We start from the raw sequence: 16955 nt of genomic DNA, 5'->3' as shown, positions 1-16955 counted from the left end.
TTCTGGAAGCCCGCCGCCATGGCTCTAGTCATCAAGCCCTGCCCGCCCTGATCTCGCCGCACCTTACCTTGTTCCGCTGGCCCAACCGCAGACTGAGAGACTCGCGTCTCTATCGTATACGTTCCTGCAAGGCAACCACATTCAAGATGTGATCAGCACTCCTCAAAGCTACTTGATTGGAGACCGAGGCCACCATCTTTCCCAGTAGCTTAGTCGCTGCGACGTGGGGGGTTGGAGAAGCAAAACTCTCCAATGCAACGTCACTCGACTTTCCAGTTTCCTCACCAAAAGGACCGCTCTTCCGCGCCCGCTGACCACCATCGCTCCGATCCTTCTCTTATTCGTCCGCCGTCTGTACTCCGGATACCAAACCATACTGCACATCGAGAGAAGAAATTCCCGATCTGTCCGAACCATCAGACGGTTCCCCAGCACCCTGACACTATGACGCAGAGGTATTCATACAGCAGTGGGAGCACTCGATCCCAGCACCCGACATTGCTTGTCAGAAGCTGCGGACAGAAACCCGACTCTAGTCAGAGACCTGCCGCTACCCCTCAGTCCTCTCCAATGTCTGAGATTACTGGCAGCACCTGTCTTGGGACCCCGCATCAAATGCCCTCGTGGACAGCTTACACCGCCGACTCCTTTCCTCGGGAATTAGGGGCATTCGACGGTAGGTATTGCTAAAGCGCTACAAGCAAAAGCGGGAGACAGCATCCAACGGCTCGTCTACTCCGCAAGAATCGAAGGCGAAGGCGAAGGATCATCAGCCACCGGCCGTTGAGCACCAACACGTACAAGAGCTGACGCGAAGAGCCGAACGCACCCATGGACATCGAACGCACGCCTATTCGTCGGTGGCGTCCAACATTCGCTTTGCGTAATCCCGCGGCGCAGCAAGTCTCCAATGTGCCGCCCGAAAGCGAGCATATACTATTCTTCAGGTTATCTAACGCGGTATCTATTCTATCACAGCTACAGAAGAGCAACGCCATGTTGAGAAAAAGACAACCTTATTGTACACTCCAAGACAACCCGCCTAGACCAATGACCTAATTTCTAGGGAAATTCATGTTGCTAACCCCAGACTCCGACCCCGGTTCCCCAGGCTCTGCCCTCCCAATACATGCGGGACAGTGCAGCTTGGATCTAGCTTGCAGCAAGCTGTCGGGCCGCATCTCAAGGTAAAATGGCATTGAGATCAGAAGTGGTGGCTACTCAGGGTATCGCCGAGATACTCGTCCTATAATTGGGGAAAAGCGAAAAGATAATCATGAACATTTCGCACTCGCGATCACCGCATCGAGCTGCTACTGCACCGCATTTACTGGCGGACTGTCCACTGGGTGACTCTTCCAGTCCCAAATTGACCCGTTCAGGGCTGCCATCTTGACCCAGTCGCAGCACAAATCAGTCGCATTCTCATCCCCATAGAAAGACGTTGGGATGTCGTATTTCTCGATGGCTAGCATTCCCTCGGGGTCGTACTCGTCCCATCTTGTCGTCTCTATTTCCGGCAGGTCGCTTTCCACATCGGCAAGCACAATCTTGATCTTCCGGGGCGTCAAGTGGTCATAGCTGTTCAGCATATGGTAGTAGTCGTCTTTGACATTGATCCGTGGCGGAACTAGTGGTCGCGCGAGAACGACTTGTTCGAGCTGGGCTGTGTTTGCTATGTCATACCAGAGCCAGTGGCTCGACATGGGTGCATTGAATAACACGACGCGCCTCAGGTTGGGCCACAAGCTCCAGCAGTTGACGGTGAAGGTCTGTTGCATAAAAGTCAGAGCCGGATAGTCTCGTAAACAGATGAGCTCCTCGAGCTTGGATAGCCGCTGGAACCCGTCCGTCAGAGTCGGCCTGACATCGAGGTGGTCATCGTATCCAGACAAGGTCCCGAACGGCATGTCGACGATAAGGCGCTTGAGGGTGTCGCAAACCTCACAAAAGAGCTCGCGCACCCACATGGCCGTCGGTTTATCATCTAGCGACTTTCCAAAGGGACTGAGGTAGAGGGAAGTGATGCATTTAAGTGATAAGGTCGGCGGGAGACTTCTAGGCGACGGTGAGAAGAGACTCAGCAGAAGCAAGCTCAGGCGGCTTGTCGAGTCGATGTGCATGCATCGCTTGCGGAGCAGCCGGGTACTGAAGTCATATGTTGAGCGGGAGACGCGACTGAATGATATCAGGGCTTTCGTTGCACTATGGGACGCAGGCAAGATTGACGATTCATTCGGTGGGAGAAGACTCTCGATGATGTTCAAGACGAGTTCCAGCGGCAACCGCTGGCGCTGAACCTGAGAAGAAGACATTTGCGTAAAGCAAGGGAAAAAGGCACGTAGGTTTTGCAGATCTGGCTGAGGTCCGGTAACGCAACAAGCGGCCGGGAGACTCTTATCTGATGAGCTTAATTGACGGAAACACACTGGCGACAAAGACGGATGTTGAGAGGAATGAGGGGAGACGCAAGCAGACACGCACGGGTCCAGGCACCAGGTCAAGCTCGGTGAGGAGTGGCTGACCCCGGGTAGCCCCCGCTTTTCCCCGTAGCGCCCAATCCGGGGTCACATCAGTCCGCTTCACCGAAGGTCGGGCTTCGAAATTCACGTTACTCTCTTGGAATCTTCCCATTAGCAATGATCATGTGCAATCTCTATTTTTTAACCAATTCTACTTCGCCTGTTGACTGCCTCGATAGGTGAATTATCCAGCATTTTGGCTTGATCAGACTCCCACTATGTGAACCCCATCGTTTGTATCATCATTCAATCAACTCGGATGCTATTCCATCAACGCTCGTCATGACGAGCCATTTTCGACCGCAATTTCCGCTGACTTGGGCTGCCACAGAGAGTTTTTTCTCGGCGCCGCATTCGACCTGTCATCAGTCTGCTCGTCAGGAAAGCTTCTAGGAACCGCATCGCCCGCTGGCCCAGCCTGCCATAATGTCGCGCTTCCCCTCCGCAGGCCAGTGTCGGCAAGCTTCTGGGCGGTGAACTCAGGGCTCGACGCCTGCGACGTTTCCGAGGGCTGAGGCTCTTCTTCCGCGACGCCGTCCGCCATGGGCGAATCAACCAGCGCGGGCGGCACGCTCGCCTCTCTCGTGACGTCTTCCTGTGCGGCCGCGGCCCCCTCTGGCGCGAGACTGACGACCATTCTCCCGCCGCGAATCTCGCCCTTTCTCATTCGGTCGAGGCCACGGTTGATGCCCTCGAATCCTTCTTCTACACCGAGGACCTCGGGCGGGCTGACGAGGCCGCTCTCGAGCAAGCGCTCCAGCCACGTCACGAGGGCTTCTCCCACAGCAGGGACCTCGTGGAAGACCTTGATGGGGACGGTGTGGTATGCGACTGCCTCTGGTGCCTGCTCCTTGGGTAGACCAGTCAGACCGATGAGGTGCTTGACAGTCGGCGCCGAGTTGCGAGGCGTATCCGGCGGGCTAGGCGGCGCGTTGGCATCCTGCGACGGTGTCAACGCGCGGAGCAACCAGCCGGCGGACTCCCGACCGCTGGTATCCAGCGCGAAGCGCAGGTCTTTTCCGACGTTGGCGCGGATGATGTCGATGGCGCGCGCAGGGTCGTGGCTGTCGACGAGTAAATCGGGGCGGAGGACAGTATGGTTCGACAGTCGGAGGCCGTGACGCAGCTTATCTACCACAGTAACGACCTTCAACCCCGCAAGCCGCGCGAGCTGCACAGCCAAGTTCGCAGAGGTCGACGACCCGCCCCAGATGACGACCCAGTCGCCCGCCGTGGCCCTTTCATGGTTGCCGATGCCTGAAAGACACTCTGCCCTGATATCCTGCGGCAGACTTTCCGGCGGAACGGAGCGCAGGATCGTCAGCAGATCCGGCCCGTCGAGGACGTGGGAAAAGTCTACGCCCATGCAGACGGCCAGGGAGAGCGCGGCGGCGACGAAGGCGACGCCGAGGGTCGCGCCGGCGCGCGGGGAGACGTTGGGCGGGATGCGGGCGGCGTTGAAGTCTGAGGTGACGACGTATTCCTGGTAGGCTGCCTTGCGGAGGTCACGGTAGTCTGTGGAGATGACGAGGACTTGATCGCCTTCACGGAGGCGGCTTTGACTTTGCTTTTGGGAGGTTGTTGCTGCTGTTGTCGATGATGGTTGCGGGCGGCGGACGACGCGGCCTACGAGTTCGCGGCCTGAGATGTAGGGGAGGGTTGGGATTGCGAAGTTGAAGTCGCTAATGTTTGGAGCAGTTTGTCAGTTTTGGTTACTCTCTCTTTCTCTGCGGAAAGGCCTGCTTGAGACGCTGGATGAGAAGAGTATCGGAGAGGGGGCCAAGACATACGGTGCTTTCCAGTCGATTGGGTTGAGACCGATGTGCTCCGTCTTCACCAGCACCTCTTGCTCATTTTGGATCTCGGGAACCTGGTAGCCTTCCGCCGTCTCGTACGGCTGCTTCGCCGCGTGGAGGATGAGCACGGTCTGCGTCGCTGGGATCTCTGCCATGGTGATCTGATGTTCTTTCAGGGTCTCGCCGTTATCATTGGCCAAAGTCTAACGATCGTTCAGGGTGAGTTGTTCCCTTCTGGTAGGTATGGGATGGGAAAGTGGCTGTCTGCGGGCGTCGTGTGTGTCTCGTAGTTTTGCTGCACACTGTCTCGTCTTGGGCAACAGTTCCTATCTCAAAAGATGACGCAGAATAGGAAAGTCGTAAAAGTCAGAAACTCGGAATGCAAGACCCTTGGATAGAGAGAAAAGGGGGAAGAAGGGACTTGGAGAGGGATACTCCAAATCTCACAATAGAATTGTTAAACTTTTTTTTCTTTGCATTTCCTCTCTCGTCATTTTCTCTAGCAAAAGATAAGAGCCATTTTGATTTTACACCCCCTCCCGGTGTTCGGAGTCGCTTCTTGTTGTCGATCGGAATTGTCGTTCCTTTGGGTGCGCTGGGGGGGTATTACGTGCTCTCGTAGTCCCGCATTGCGTGATTCTTCCCCAAGATGGCTGCATCGCCATTGACCATTCAATCAACACCCCCGCGAAACCCCCTCTAAATCAAAGAGCAACCCGACAAGGACCAAGGTTTCCCGATAGTGGTGTGGGTTTACTCGGGGCTACGGCGCTCAAACTCTCATTGATGGACGGTTAATTAACATCGTTTTTTAGCAGCAGGCGTGGATATTTCTTGTTGGGTTGTCAGAGTTTTGGCAACAGTTTCTCAGAACTTCCTGCGTGCGGGAGACATTCCATCTGGCGGCAGGACCTTCCACACTTGCATCATGCTTGAGGTTAGTACCGATGGCACTACCGAGTCGTTTACATCCGTCCATACGTCGAAGCGCAGTTGCGGGTACCGCCCGGTCCGATATGGCGATGAAGCCGACGCTGGACCAACGACAGACCGGCCCCTCCTACATGCGCTCTCCACTACTGCCCCGCCCCCGGTCACGACATGTCGCAGGATTGTTGGCAATCCGACGTATTGATAGATAGTGCCTTTGAGCACGGCTGTCCGATATAGGCTGCTGAGTAATGCGAATGCTCGTGACTTGGGGATGCTGCGGGTTTGGTGAGATGGCGTGCTGGAGCAGAAATGCTGCGTTGACGTGACTGGGAGTTGAATGGTTATTTGAGAGTGCAAGAGCCCTCTACTGAAGTCAAGTTTGCTGTATCGTGGTTGATCAAGTTTCTAATGGATCTTGTTAAGGGGTGCTTGTTAGTTGATGTCGTGCAAGCTTCACTCCTGCTTCCTTCTCTCCAGTCTATGAGTCTAAGAGTTGACTTGGGACATTCAGTAGAGTACGATTACGTGCCAATTTCACCGGCAGAGCAAACCGAAATTGTAAGAGATTCATGTTGTAATATCCGGGTAATTCTTGCATGGCTATCTCAAAGTTGCAAAGTGCTGTTTCTGAGGCGTCTTGGGTTTTTATCAGTTGAACTTTTTTGAAATGGATTATGCAATATTTAATTACCATAGTACTTGGTGGAACGCAGATTAGGGATAAGCTTAGATCGACTACTTGTCCTACCTGAAAAGATAATAGAAGTACTTTTTCTATGTTGTGTGACCAAGTTCCTCAGATTTAGTAACCTGTGTTTATCCCAAATAAAGTATAGACGATTTGAGAATTCCAGGTAGGCAAGTTGAAAAAGACCGATCGATGTCGAATTCACGATTTTCGGCCCCGAAAACTCAAATATCCCATTTCGTTTCTCAGTTTTTGAATTTGATGAAGTTTTCGCGGCAAAATCATGGTGATGATAAGAAATCGCTGTGTTCCACCAATTCCGCCAAGATACTTCGGACTATTCAAAACACAACTGGCGAGGAAGATATCAAGCGCTAAGATTATGACTTTTTCTACTTTTAAAAAGCCTTCCGATTAAGGGAGACATTCAATCAATTACTTCAGACACCCTGCGAGAGTTTCGTGGTTGCCAAATGAAGCTATTCCAGGAAAATCCTCGCTTACGTAACCACTCGATGCGACCCTGAAAGCACGGATGGTCCCTGGACCCTTGGAGATATTTTGTTTCTTAAGTTTCCAACTTTGCCAACTTTCCTGACATAATGCCTAAGGCTCAGTGAGAACTTGTCATAACTTCCATCCTTCAAGTATGACGTAAAAATTGATGTACGGGCAACTTTCAGCCTCATGACATTTGTGATCGCATCATATTCTCCGAATCTCCATGGACGACTTACAGGCTGCGGATGACACCAACGGCGGACTCTCCAGTGTCATAGAAGTCCAAATCGACCCCGATGGAGACCTCACCTTGCGGGCGGGGCAGCAGACAGACAAGCCCGAAAGGCTATTCCACGTCTGCGCCAGCGCCTTGCGACGTTCATCGCAGGTCTGGAAGAAGATGCTCTTTGGTCCATTCAAAGAATCTAAACCGGCGTTTGGGCCATGGGTGGTGAACCTCCCTGAAGACGACCCCGAGGCTTTGGAAATAATCCTCAATATCATCCACGCGAACTTCCCCTTGGTCCCGAATACACCTGACCTGTTTGAGCTTTATGAGATTTTTCAGATGGCGAACAAGTACGACATGATTCCGGCTCTGAAACCTTGGGCTGTTTCTTGGTTGCATGTGGCAGAGAATTGCCAAAAGGGCACGAATCGCTTTGAAGGCCGAGAGAGGGCAGCATTGTCCTATGTGGCGTGGGAGTTGGGGCAGGTTGAGCTGCATAGGCAGATGGTCAAGGAATTGATCATGTATTCCTCGCTCAGCGAAGACGAACGCATGGTCAGCCAGAAGGTGTTGTTGGATGACGTTGGTCCTATCGGCCCACCCGGTCTACTTGGTAACATCCATGCCTGCTGTACCCCTTGGATCTGCTGCCGTGCTTGAGGGGATTGCTAACAGGAGTCTGTAGAGATTCTCCACAGACAGCGAGAAGACATCATCAACACCCTGCCACTCCAAATTAACTCCGTCATCAGAGAACTCATGTTCAACGACGGGTGCTGTGTTGATAAGAGAGCCACCTGTGAGGACAGGAAGCATTGCAACTTCATTATCCTAGGCAGTTTGATGAGAGGTATGGGCGACGCAAGTGGTGGTGTTGGGTTGGAAGTGAAGTGTGAACGGATGGAAGCTGTAGCGAGCTATGTGGATCGCATCCGGGGCATTGCTAACGACATATGCTTCCATGATGGACATACTACCCGATGCAACCCAGGGCCGAAGATTCAGTTCATGTTGAAGAAGATTACCAAGGGGCGTATTGTTAAGCTAACGAAGAGCAGTATTCAAAAGATGGAACATAGGCGCGGAGAACTCGGATTGGGGCCAGAAAGGGCAAGAACACCAGAAGAAACTGCATAATTGTTGGATGCACTGGGCCGAAGTTTTAAGATGCAAACAACCATTGTATCATTATGATCAAACCTATTAATGCATATGACTAACTAAAGAAACGCTCAGGATATCCTTATGCATTTAGCTCATAATGCCCTTGTGTCCATCACCATCAGCATCCTTGAAGGGGTTCAGCTTGTCAACAAGCGAGATCTTCTTTCCAGTGGTGTCATGCGTGGCGTGGTCAGTGGTTGAGGCTTTGCCAGCACCGCTGTGGCTCGTGCTAGTGCCAGTTGAGCCGAAGCGAGGCTTAACACATGGTTAAAATGCTGTGAGCAGTGATATGATTTGACGCTAGACTTACCTCAGATTTGTTCAGGCCTGAGCTACCGTGAGTTGCAGTGGTAGGGCTGCCAGAAGTGGTGTAATTGCTACCAGAAGTCTGGGTACCGGTAGGGTGAGTCCCGTGCATGATACCTTGGGCGGTGCTGATGGATTTGTCACCTACAGTTTGGTTGTGGGCGATATTATCGCGGCCAGTAGTCTGGTTGTGGGACAGGTTGCCAGTTCCGGGTGTGTTGTTGGCACGAGTGTTAGCAGCCTGAGCAGCAGCAAGGCTGTCGGTGCCGTGCGTACCAGTGGTGCTGTGGGAGCCGAGGGGGTTGTGAGTGCCGGTGGTGTTGTTGTGGCCGTGATGGGTGGCAGCACCGGCGGCGGCAGCGCCGGCAGCAGCGGTAGCAGCCCCGGATCCGGGGTGAGTGTTGTGCTGGTTGACACGTTGGCTCTCGAGACCGGTGTGGCCGAGGCCGCGGTCGTTCACGCCGTGGGTGGCAGTCTCGTTGTTGTGGTGCTTGTGGGCAGCCAATGCAGCTCCTCCTGCGGCAGCGGTGCCAGCAGCAGTGGTGCCCTTGCCGGGGCCAGAGTGGTGATGGCTGTCAAGGCCACGCTCTTGCTCGTTCTTGTGCTCGTGGTGCTTGTGAGCGGCAACTGCAGCACCGCCAGCGGCGGCAGTGCCGACGGCTGCCTTACCGGCCCCATGGCTGTGGTCATGGCTATGACCAATTCCTGACTGGTGAGTGTTGCCGAGATCCTTGTGATACTTGTCGGGGCAACCCTCAAACTCGTCGTAGCGGTGGTGACGAGGGCCGTCCGTGAGACTTCCCTTCTCCCTGGTGAACTCTTCGAGAGTCTTTACAGGGAGAGTGGTAGCCTCGTGGTGGATAGGCTTGGCGTGGTGTGTCTCGTGAATGGGAATAGTGGTGTGGACAATATGAGGCTGGATAGTATCCTTCTGAATAACAGGCTGAATGTGCTCATGGATATGGTGGTGCACTCTCTCACCAGTGACCGCGGGGGCAGTGGTCGAAGTGTGAGTGGTCTCGTGTGTAGTAGAAGTGTCCTTGAACTTTGCGTGTTCCCGGTCGAGAGTGTCCTTGGTTTCTCTCTCGTTTCCGTGGTCGAAAGTCTTGTGTGCAACCGGAACGATGTTGTGGTGGTGCTTCTCGGGGCTGGGAATTGAGACAATCAGTTGGAAGGCTTTACACAATGTAGATAGAATTGCTTACAGAGTCTCCTGGTGCTTAACAGGCTGAATGGTAGTATGGTGGTGATCTTGGTGAACCTCCTTGTCGACAGCTGTGGTAACTTCCTCATGGCGATGGGGACGGATTTGCTCCTCGGTCACAGCTCTGTTGACATCTTCATCGACACTGGTCTTGTGGTGACCGTCCTTGGAGATGAAGCTAGAAACGGCTTGCTTGGCTCTGTCCATGATTGCGGTTGTTATTTGTGTTAGGTGATTATTGGTTGAGTTGTTGTGATTGAATTGTATCGCAAGAGGGTTTTAGGGATGATGAAGTTACATTATATATAGGCTCAAGTTGACCAATATTCACTAACCTTCAGGCATCGAAGAAGCATCTGAAAATCGCACAGTCCCTCACCAAAGGAACAGAAACGTCATAGGAAATTGAACTTCAGCTGTCCTTGTACTAATGCCGCGTAGAGATTCGCTGAATCTCGAATTCATTCTCCATCGGCGACTGGAATTCCCGTCCAAAGCGGCCAAAGCTAGGGAATCCGATGCAACACGTCATTCAGAGATCATGATGAGCCTGGACTCATCGAAACCAAACGCCTCAAGGTTTGTGCCGAAGAGCTAAACGTTGAATCGGACCATCTGGGGAAGCTGAAATTCGGAGCTACTATTCTGCCACTGACGAGGGTGAGGAACGACTGAGCTGGACAATCTTGGCATGGCGCCTAGCGGTGGATAACATCCAATGTTATCGGAGGAATGAGTCCTGTGAGTTAAGCCTCATTAGTGCGATCCGTTGGGCCCCGTTCGACGGAAGAAGGCTTGATCTCAGTTCTCAGGAATCCCGGCGTGGTGGCGCAGACAGGTGTGTCTTGACTAGTCTTGCGCTAGGCTTGGGTAGCTCCAGATGTACGGCGTCATTATGGATGCGGCTATGGCCCGCGTCGTCGGAAATGGATAGTACTGTGGGAATTCCTCACAACGATCGCGGGGTACAGCGAATAATCGAGAGTCAACAAAGCTTAGAGCAGTTGACCTGTCAATATTTTGGCCATTTGCGCGTGTCAAGGTTCCCAAATTGGCTTTTGCGGTAAGGGAATTCTCCGAGAATTGCAATGATGAGCATTCGCATTGCATACCTATTAGGCAAGGAGTGAGAAGCGGAGCAGGATCCGTTAGAAGTCAAGTTGAAGGCAAGCAAACTTTGGTCATCAGCATTTCCCTCGGCAGCATCGGGGGTAGATCAGCGATGCGTTTGCCTCCCGTGTCTCTTTGCAGACCACTGGCGTCTACTACTACAACGCATTGGGTTGAATAGTCTACACAAGCTCTGGAAACTATGATCCGTACCAATCATGTCTCCCAAGAATGAATAGCTACATTGCTGTAGAAGCTGTTGTGAGAAGTACCTATGTTGCGTCTCTGTGACCGCAACAGTCTCCACCCAAATGAAAGCCTTAGTGTCTTAGAACGAGTCCATTCTGGGAGGCTCTGAAATTGAATCCCCAAATGACGAAATCATTGCATCTCCCTACTTTTGAGCCGGCAAGTTCGAGAGTTGCTAGCCGGTGTCTACGTATAGGTATGTAGCGCACAAACTCGTGCTGCAACTGTGGCTGGTCCGGTGGCTGAAGGTGAGGTTGGATCGACAGCCGCTCTGAGATAATACCCACTCCAGGTTAAGCAGCTACAGTACTTATCTAGTCGAAAGAAAGGTTTCATTTTTGTTTTCCGAGGCGGCTGAAGTAACATCCACGTCCATTGACCATTCTCAGGAGGATATGTGTATTTGTGTGCTCATTGTCATGCTGCGTTGACCTGTTCTTGATAGCTTGTGCTCACAGTTCCGAGGTGACGCCGAAATCTAGAAGATCTCGATACCTTGTATACTGCAAGAAGGCCGCAACTACTCTTATTCACACGCTTTTACCTGGAAGCAGCCTTCATTATTCAAACGTACGAGATCTCGATCACAATTTAGCCCGGAAGTCCGAATAAGGCTTGGTGTAACGACGACGGACTCATCTCTCCGACGAGGGGGTGGGGGTTCTGAGTTGGTCCACGACAGGGAGGAACGCCAAACTCGAGGCTAGTGCAGAGCAAATTGGAGATCTAGAAACGAGGTTCTAACAAGTGCAATCGTCTTTGGGCACCAAGGATGAGAGGGCACGATGTGCATCACGCGCAAGCACCTAGATGCGTTAAACCGTTTTGATGTCAACTTATGGGATGCAGCTAACACGGAGCATCCGAGCGGCCTAGTGGTGGCTGGATTGCACGTGGCCCTAGCATGGCGAGATTCTATTATTCCATTGGGCTCGTGGAATCTTATTCGATGGCTAGACTAGCTAGTCGAGTGCTCTCTCGTAAATCCTCTGCTCAAAACTGCCGACTGAAGCTGTCAAGGACTAGATTCTGGCCATATCAATCGGGGGACACCGGACAGTAAATTGCCCTTTTGCCATAGGTCGTCCATTGTTTGAGCGCTGTGCTCATTATGAATACCTATACCATGTCCTTTTACGACCATCCTAAAGATGTCCATCGTGATCCTCGAAAAGTTTCCCTTGATGACAAGACGGGACTACTAAACTAGGGAATAGACGTCAAGGCCCCCAAGGTGTATGAGCTTGGGGAGTGTTTTGAGGGTGACGCTTTACTGGGACCAGAATTAGGAACAGGAACGGTCGACAGATTAAGACAAACGACCACGAACGGAACAGATCAATCACACAGTGTGACTGTGTTCGTTGTCCTTGGATTTGAAAGACATCTGATATCCCACAGCATTCCAAAACAGCTCATGCCCCCCGCCTAAAGCTCAAGCGTAACGCCTTTCCTTTTCCTGCCACCTCAAGGGCATGGCTTCTCCAACCGTTCCAAATGCGACATACCCAGTTTCCTCCGAAGGTCTGACATCGCCGATGCAAACTCGCACTCCTTTGATCCTTTTGACCTGACTGGTACCATCCTCCAGTGAGCTCTGTTGGGCTATGTTCACGTGCGGGCTATCTCTCAAGAAGTACGTGGCTCGATCCAGTACGTCAGGTCCTCGTCTGAGACAACTGAAGATGCTAGCTGCAACACCCGAAGCCAGCATAACTGTCGATGCGATGAATAGAATTGAAATCCAGAGTCCGCTGACACGCACTACTAACTCATCCGGTGTTCTCATACCCGTGGTATTCTGAACAATCGTGTTTTCGATTTCCCGGTTGAGGGTATGTACCTGGAAGTTGAAGTCGCCGGTGATGTTGCGTGACGCCACGGAGGCAAGCCAGAAGGTGTTGAGCAGCTGGGAGAATCGCTGTGAAAATACTGCATCTCCTACCTCGTAAATATCAGTTCCATTGTAAGAGCCGATGCCCGGTGCGGAAAAAGGGGCGGCCGGGTGGGTGAAGTAGGTTTCCAAAGGTGAAGGGTATGGTTTGTACCATGCGCCATTCTCCGCCTCCCATGTTGTCAAGGTGACTCGCATGAACGTTGTCATGAATAAGTCAAAAACTCCTGCCGGTGCCATTTTCTGGGATCCTTCCGCAATGGCACCATCCAATACTGTCGTAACTGTCATATTGTCTGGCTTCTCAATCCGTCTAACACGACGGGCGCCACAGAGATCTCCAGTACAAGCCACGTCGACTTTGGCATGCGTCGTTGTAAGTGTACATGTAGCATTAGTCGTTATGCTGTCTTGGGGATAGTAGGAAGTGAATATCAACTTTCTAGGTTCCTTGCTAAAGAGGCCGTGGAATCCGTCGGATTTAATGAGTAAAGTCCTGCCGGTAGTGTAGGCTGCTTCTCGCCCAAGTGTTTTGTTCTTGTATGCGAACCAGCCTACAAGGGACATTGATGCTCCACGCTGGACTGAACAGTCTGCATTCATATAGGCCGTCTCAAAGGTGAAAGAGTAGTTATGTCCCTGGGAGAAGCCACCTTGAGTCGCAATGGGAATTCCCATAATCGCTGACCAAGTCGTATCGGCACCGTCGAGGCTGACATCGTACCAGCCGTAGGCATCGGCTGCCGCTGTTGGCGGATAATATTCGAGCATGGGGATCTTGACGTTGCCGAAGGCATCTCGAGGTCTTGTTTTGATGTCCTCGGGGAAAGACAAGGCCGAGATAAAGGCTCCTTGAATGGAGGGCATTGTGCTGAAACCGGCCGAACTCTGGGCTCCTGAGTGTGGAAACACGGACATGAACTCAAGGTTCTCAAACGGGTACGGTTCTGATGCTTGAGACGGTACCACATCGATGATACGTAGAGCTGCTTGTCCTCCGAGAGGAGACATAGCCCAGAGTGCTATGAGGAGTGGTGACAGGATGTTCACACGTCGTAGAGAAAGCGGCGTTGTAACCGCACTGGAGACTGTGCGGCAGCTGAGGAGGTACTCTAGACTGAGAATCGAGACGCCACGTTCCATCTTCCAACCGGCCGCAGACTTGAGCAGATTGGCGGCAACAGCGGCAAAAACGATGGGGAAGACAGTCGGGCTGTACGTCGCGGCCATACGTAAGGTTGGAACCATTCCCGCGTCGATCGGCCAGTTGTTGTGTTTGAGAGCCATCATGCCGTAAATGATGAAGCATAGGGACGGGATTATGAGAAGAACATCGAGAAGAAACTGCTGGATTGCGCCAGCGGAGTCTCTCTTCCTAATGCTATGTGTCTCTGTGGGAGCGGATGCGGCCTTCTTGTCGCGGCTGCCTTCGCTAATAAGGCTCTCCGCCGGGTCGTTATTCGGGTCATCCGACGCGGGAGATGCGGCATTCGTGGTGCCACTGTCGAAACTGGCTCCTTCGGTGAAGTTGGAGTCGTGTAAGATATCAGGCATGATGCGCGGCTTTGTTCGGATGGCACACCTATTCGCGTTCCAAGTTCAGTGCGCCCCAACTTGACGGAGGTGAAGCCTTTCGAATAAAACTCGGTGAAAGGGGGAACAACGTTGGGCAAGAGCTGACTTGGGAAGAAGGAACTGTTTGGTGGGCGGATCATTCCTCAGCTGTTCGACGCGACGCTGAGCCGCAATGTTGGAAGCATCGCTGGTCCGCAATCTAAGACAGGCTGTAACGCACCCCGGCTGCCTGCATGCACATGAGGAAAGGCTACATGGCTGCCTTGTCGCGTATGTTGGTCTCACACACAGTCTTGGCAGCTGAGAACGGTCGTTGGCGAACATGACAGACAACTAGATCAACGTGTTATATGTTATCTTGCTGCTGACATGTTCGTTAGGTTACTCTGTAGGAGCATGGGTGCATCTTATCAAATATTTGCATCTCGAGTATCGCGTCAAATTTGTGAATTTGCGTTTTCTATCTGATAGTTGTGGTCATACTCGGGCATCATGTGAGATAGTCTGTACGAGTCACCCGTCCCTTTTCGATAGGTACTGAGGGACGAGCTTACCACCCAGGTGCAAAAGTTAGAGCAAGTAGTGTGTAAGACTGTTCGTATTCGGCTTGCTTCGTATAAATTGAACGGCGCAATGAAGTTTCCGCTGATGTTGATTCGGCAAATACCTGTACCCGTCTTCGAATATCTCGACGGCGCTGGGCTCTTCTACGTCGAAAATCAACCGTCTGAGTCGGCTCATCCTCCAAGTCAACTCATGTTGCACCGGATTTCTAAGAACGTGCGAATAGCTTCAGCGATGTTCAGGAAGCACTTGATTTTTTGCCAACTTTATCTGAGTGGTTATTGTTGCTTCGAAAAAGGGAGCTTCCGAACTGGAAGGCAATTCGATTACCACTCTGCAGACCTTTGTCACATGATCGATGCACTTGACCTGACTGAAACTGAGACTAAAGAGCTGTTAACGTAGCAACTTCTCTTAGACGAAGCCACATCCTTTGTTCCCCACAGAATAGCGACGTTTACGGCAGATCTGATGTTCTGTGCACACAAGTCCGAAGTTCCAAATGGGAATGGACAAAGCTGAAGAAAAAGGATCTGAGCAGTTGTGCAACAAACGACGGAGCCTGTTCAACGTCTAGAATTCTTTGAACACTAGTACATTGTTACTTGACAGAGGGCCACTCCACTAATTGCGGCGAATACATATATCCAGGGTATTCTTCCCTGAATCACAACTCGCCAATTCACCCCAGCTCGAAACGTTTCCCTCGACACCTCGAGATTTTCTTTTCTTTCTACGACTTCAGCCAACTTCCTAGCCACTCTTTTCTCGGCACATTATCTTTTCTCTCACAATCCTTTTCCTCGAACAAGAAAGCCCACGATGCTTTCCAACATGAACCAATTTTTTCTTCTCGCTTCGATGCTGGCATCGACGACGTTTGGACACGTTGTCCTCGAGAATCCCAAGCCCTTCAAGTTTGTTGCTGACGGTCCTACTAACCCGATTTCTAGCACAGGTGATGACTTCCCATGCAAGATCCCCTCTGGTGCAAGTTACATCATCGACGGAGCACCTACAGTCATTGCCATTGGCGAGACCTTCGAGGCCACCTTCAAGGGCCAGGCTGTCCACGGAGGCGGCAGCTGCCAGTTCGCCCTCAGTGCCGACGCTAACCCGACAAAGAATTCCAAGTGGATGGTCATCCACTCTATCGAGGGCGGCTGCCCGGCCCGCAACCAAAAGGGTAACCTCGAAGGTCCCAACGAAGATAAGTACCCCTTCAAGATCCCCTCCAGCATCGCACCCGGCGACTACGTCTTTGCCTGGATCTGGCTCGCCAGAGTTGGCGGCCAGCCGGAGTACTACATGAACTGTGCCCCCATCACCGTCACTGGTGGCGCTGGTGGTGCTACGAAGAAGAAGCGTGGACCCATTGCTGATCGTCGCATGTCCCTGGCGAAGCGTGAAGAGTTTCCTGAGCTCTTCATGGCTAACATTGGAGAAGTCGCTGGCGGCTGCACCACCGGAGAGGCTCTCAACGCCCAGGTTCCCATCGCTTTTCCCAACCGCGGCCTCTACTTCGATCGACCCGAGGGCGACAATCTCTACAAGCAGCCCTGTGACGGTAACCCTAATGCCGGAGCCCCTGTTGAGGCTCCGGCTGGCGGCGATGTGCCTGCCGGTAGCATTGCTACGTCTGTTCCGACCTCCAGCATTGTCGACGGCTCATCTCTTTCGCCATCGGTCGCAACTGGCTCCTCCGCCATTGCCTCTTCCGTCATTTCGACACAGGAGCCGGCTCCTACACCTGCCGACACTACCGCTCTCGTCGAGCCTACTGTCCCTGTTACACCAACTTCTCCGGCCGAATCTTCTATCCAACCAGCTCCGACGGCTTCTATGATTTCTCCCATCGAGACCCCAGTCCCTACCGACATCGTTCCGACTCCGTTTATCTTTTTCATCACGGTCACAATTACCGCCACCGACTGTGGAGCATTGGCCACTCCCGGTGCGCCCGTATCTGAGCCCACCGCCGTCCCTACATCCTCGCCTGATTCACCCACACCTGATCCCGACTCCGACTCCGACTCCGACTCTGATTCTGACCCCGAATCTTGCACTGAAGGCTACTTGACCTGCTTGGAGGATGAAACACACTTCGCTACTTGCACTGGCGGCGAGTTGACTGCGCCGCAGCCGATTGCCCCTGGCTTCAAGTGTGCCGCTGGAGAGGGTGAAGGTCTAGACATCTCATCTATTGGTGGAGAGTATTAG

The 16955-nt window shown here is 52.5% G+C and overlaps 6 protein-coding genes across 6 annotated transcripts; 2 read left to right on the top strand and 4 right to left on the bottom strand.

Moving 5' to 3' along the window:
- Positions 1–1313: 1313 nt before the first annotated feature.
- On the bottom strand, positions 1314–2315 carry CTAM01_15243 (uncharacterized protein; the record flags this gene model as incomplete). The annotated part of the gene is made up of 1 exon (XM_060531241.1): positions 1314–2315. One exon carries the CDS (start codon positions 2313–2315, stop codon positions 1314–1316), a length of 1002 nt encoding a protein of 333 aa, XP_060374181.1.
- Positions 2316–2802: 487 nt separating this feature from the next.
- Positions 2803–4473, bottom strand: CTAM01_15242 (alcohol dehydrogenase GroES-like domain-containing protein; the record flags this gene model as incomplete). The annotated part of the gene is made up of 2 exons (XM_060531240.1): positions 2803–4204; positions 4313–4473. 2 exons carry the CDS (start codon positions 4471–4473, stop codon positions 2803–2805), a joined length of 1563 nt encoding a protein of 520 aa, XP_060374180.1.
- A 2190-nt stretch (positions 4474–6663) lies between these two features.
- On the top strand, positions 6664–7806 carry CTAM01_15241 (uncharacterized protein; the record flags this gene model as incomplete). The annotated part of the gene is made up of 2 exons (XM_060531239.1): positions 6664–7282; positions 7355–7806. 2 exons carry the CDS (start codon positions 6664–6666, stop codon positions 7804–7806), a joined length of 1071 nt encoding a protein of 356 aa, XP_060374179.1.
- A 114-nt stretch (positions 7807–7920) lies between these two features.
- Positions 7921–9550, bottom strand: CTAM01_15240 (allergen; the record flags this gene model as incomplete). The annotated part of the gene is made up of 3 exons (XM_060531238.1): positions 7921–8088; positions 8144–9287; positions 9345–9550. 3 exons carry the CDS (start codon positions 9548–9550, stop codon positions 7921–7923), a joined length of 1518 nt encoding a protein of 505 aa, XP_060374178.1.
- A 2587-nt stretch (positions 9551–12137) lies between these two features.
- Positions 12138–14150, bottom strand: CTAM01_15239 (uncharacterized protein; the record flags this gene model as incomplete). The annotated part of the gene is made up of 1 exon (XM_060531237.1): positions 12138–14150. One exon carries the CDS (start codon positions 14148–14150, stop codon positions 12138–12140), a length of 2013 nt encoding a protein of 670 aa, XP_060374177.1.
- A 1407-nt stretch (positions 14151–15557) lies between these two features.
- Positions 15558–16955, top strand: CTAM01_15238 (endoglucanase; the record flags this gene model as incomplete). The annotated part of the gene is made up of 1 exon (XM_060531236.1): positions 15558–16955. The coding sequence occupies one exon, from the start codon at positions 15558–15560 to the stop codon at positions 16953–16955; it is 1398 nt and encodes a 465-aa protein (XP_060374176.1).

This window comes from Colletotrichum tamarilloi (assembly GCF_030869305.1).
Source record: "Colletotrichum tamarilloi strain Tom-12 chromosome Unknown Scaffold_154.1, whole genome shotgun sequence".
NCBI lineage: Eukaryota > Fungi > Ascomycota > Sordariomycetes > Glomerellales > Glomerellaceae > Colletotrichum > Colletotrichum tamarilloi.
The sequence above is the reverse complement of the archived record's forward strand: the minus strand, read 5'-3'. Positions and strand labels throughout refer to the sequence as shown.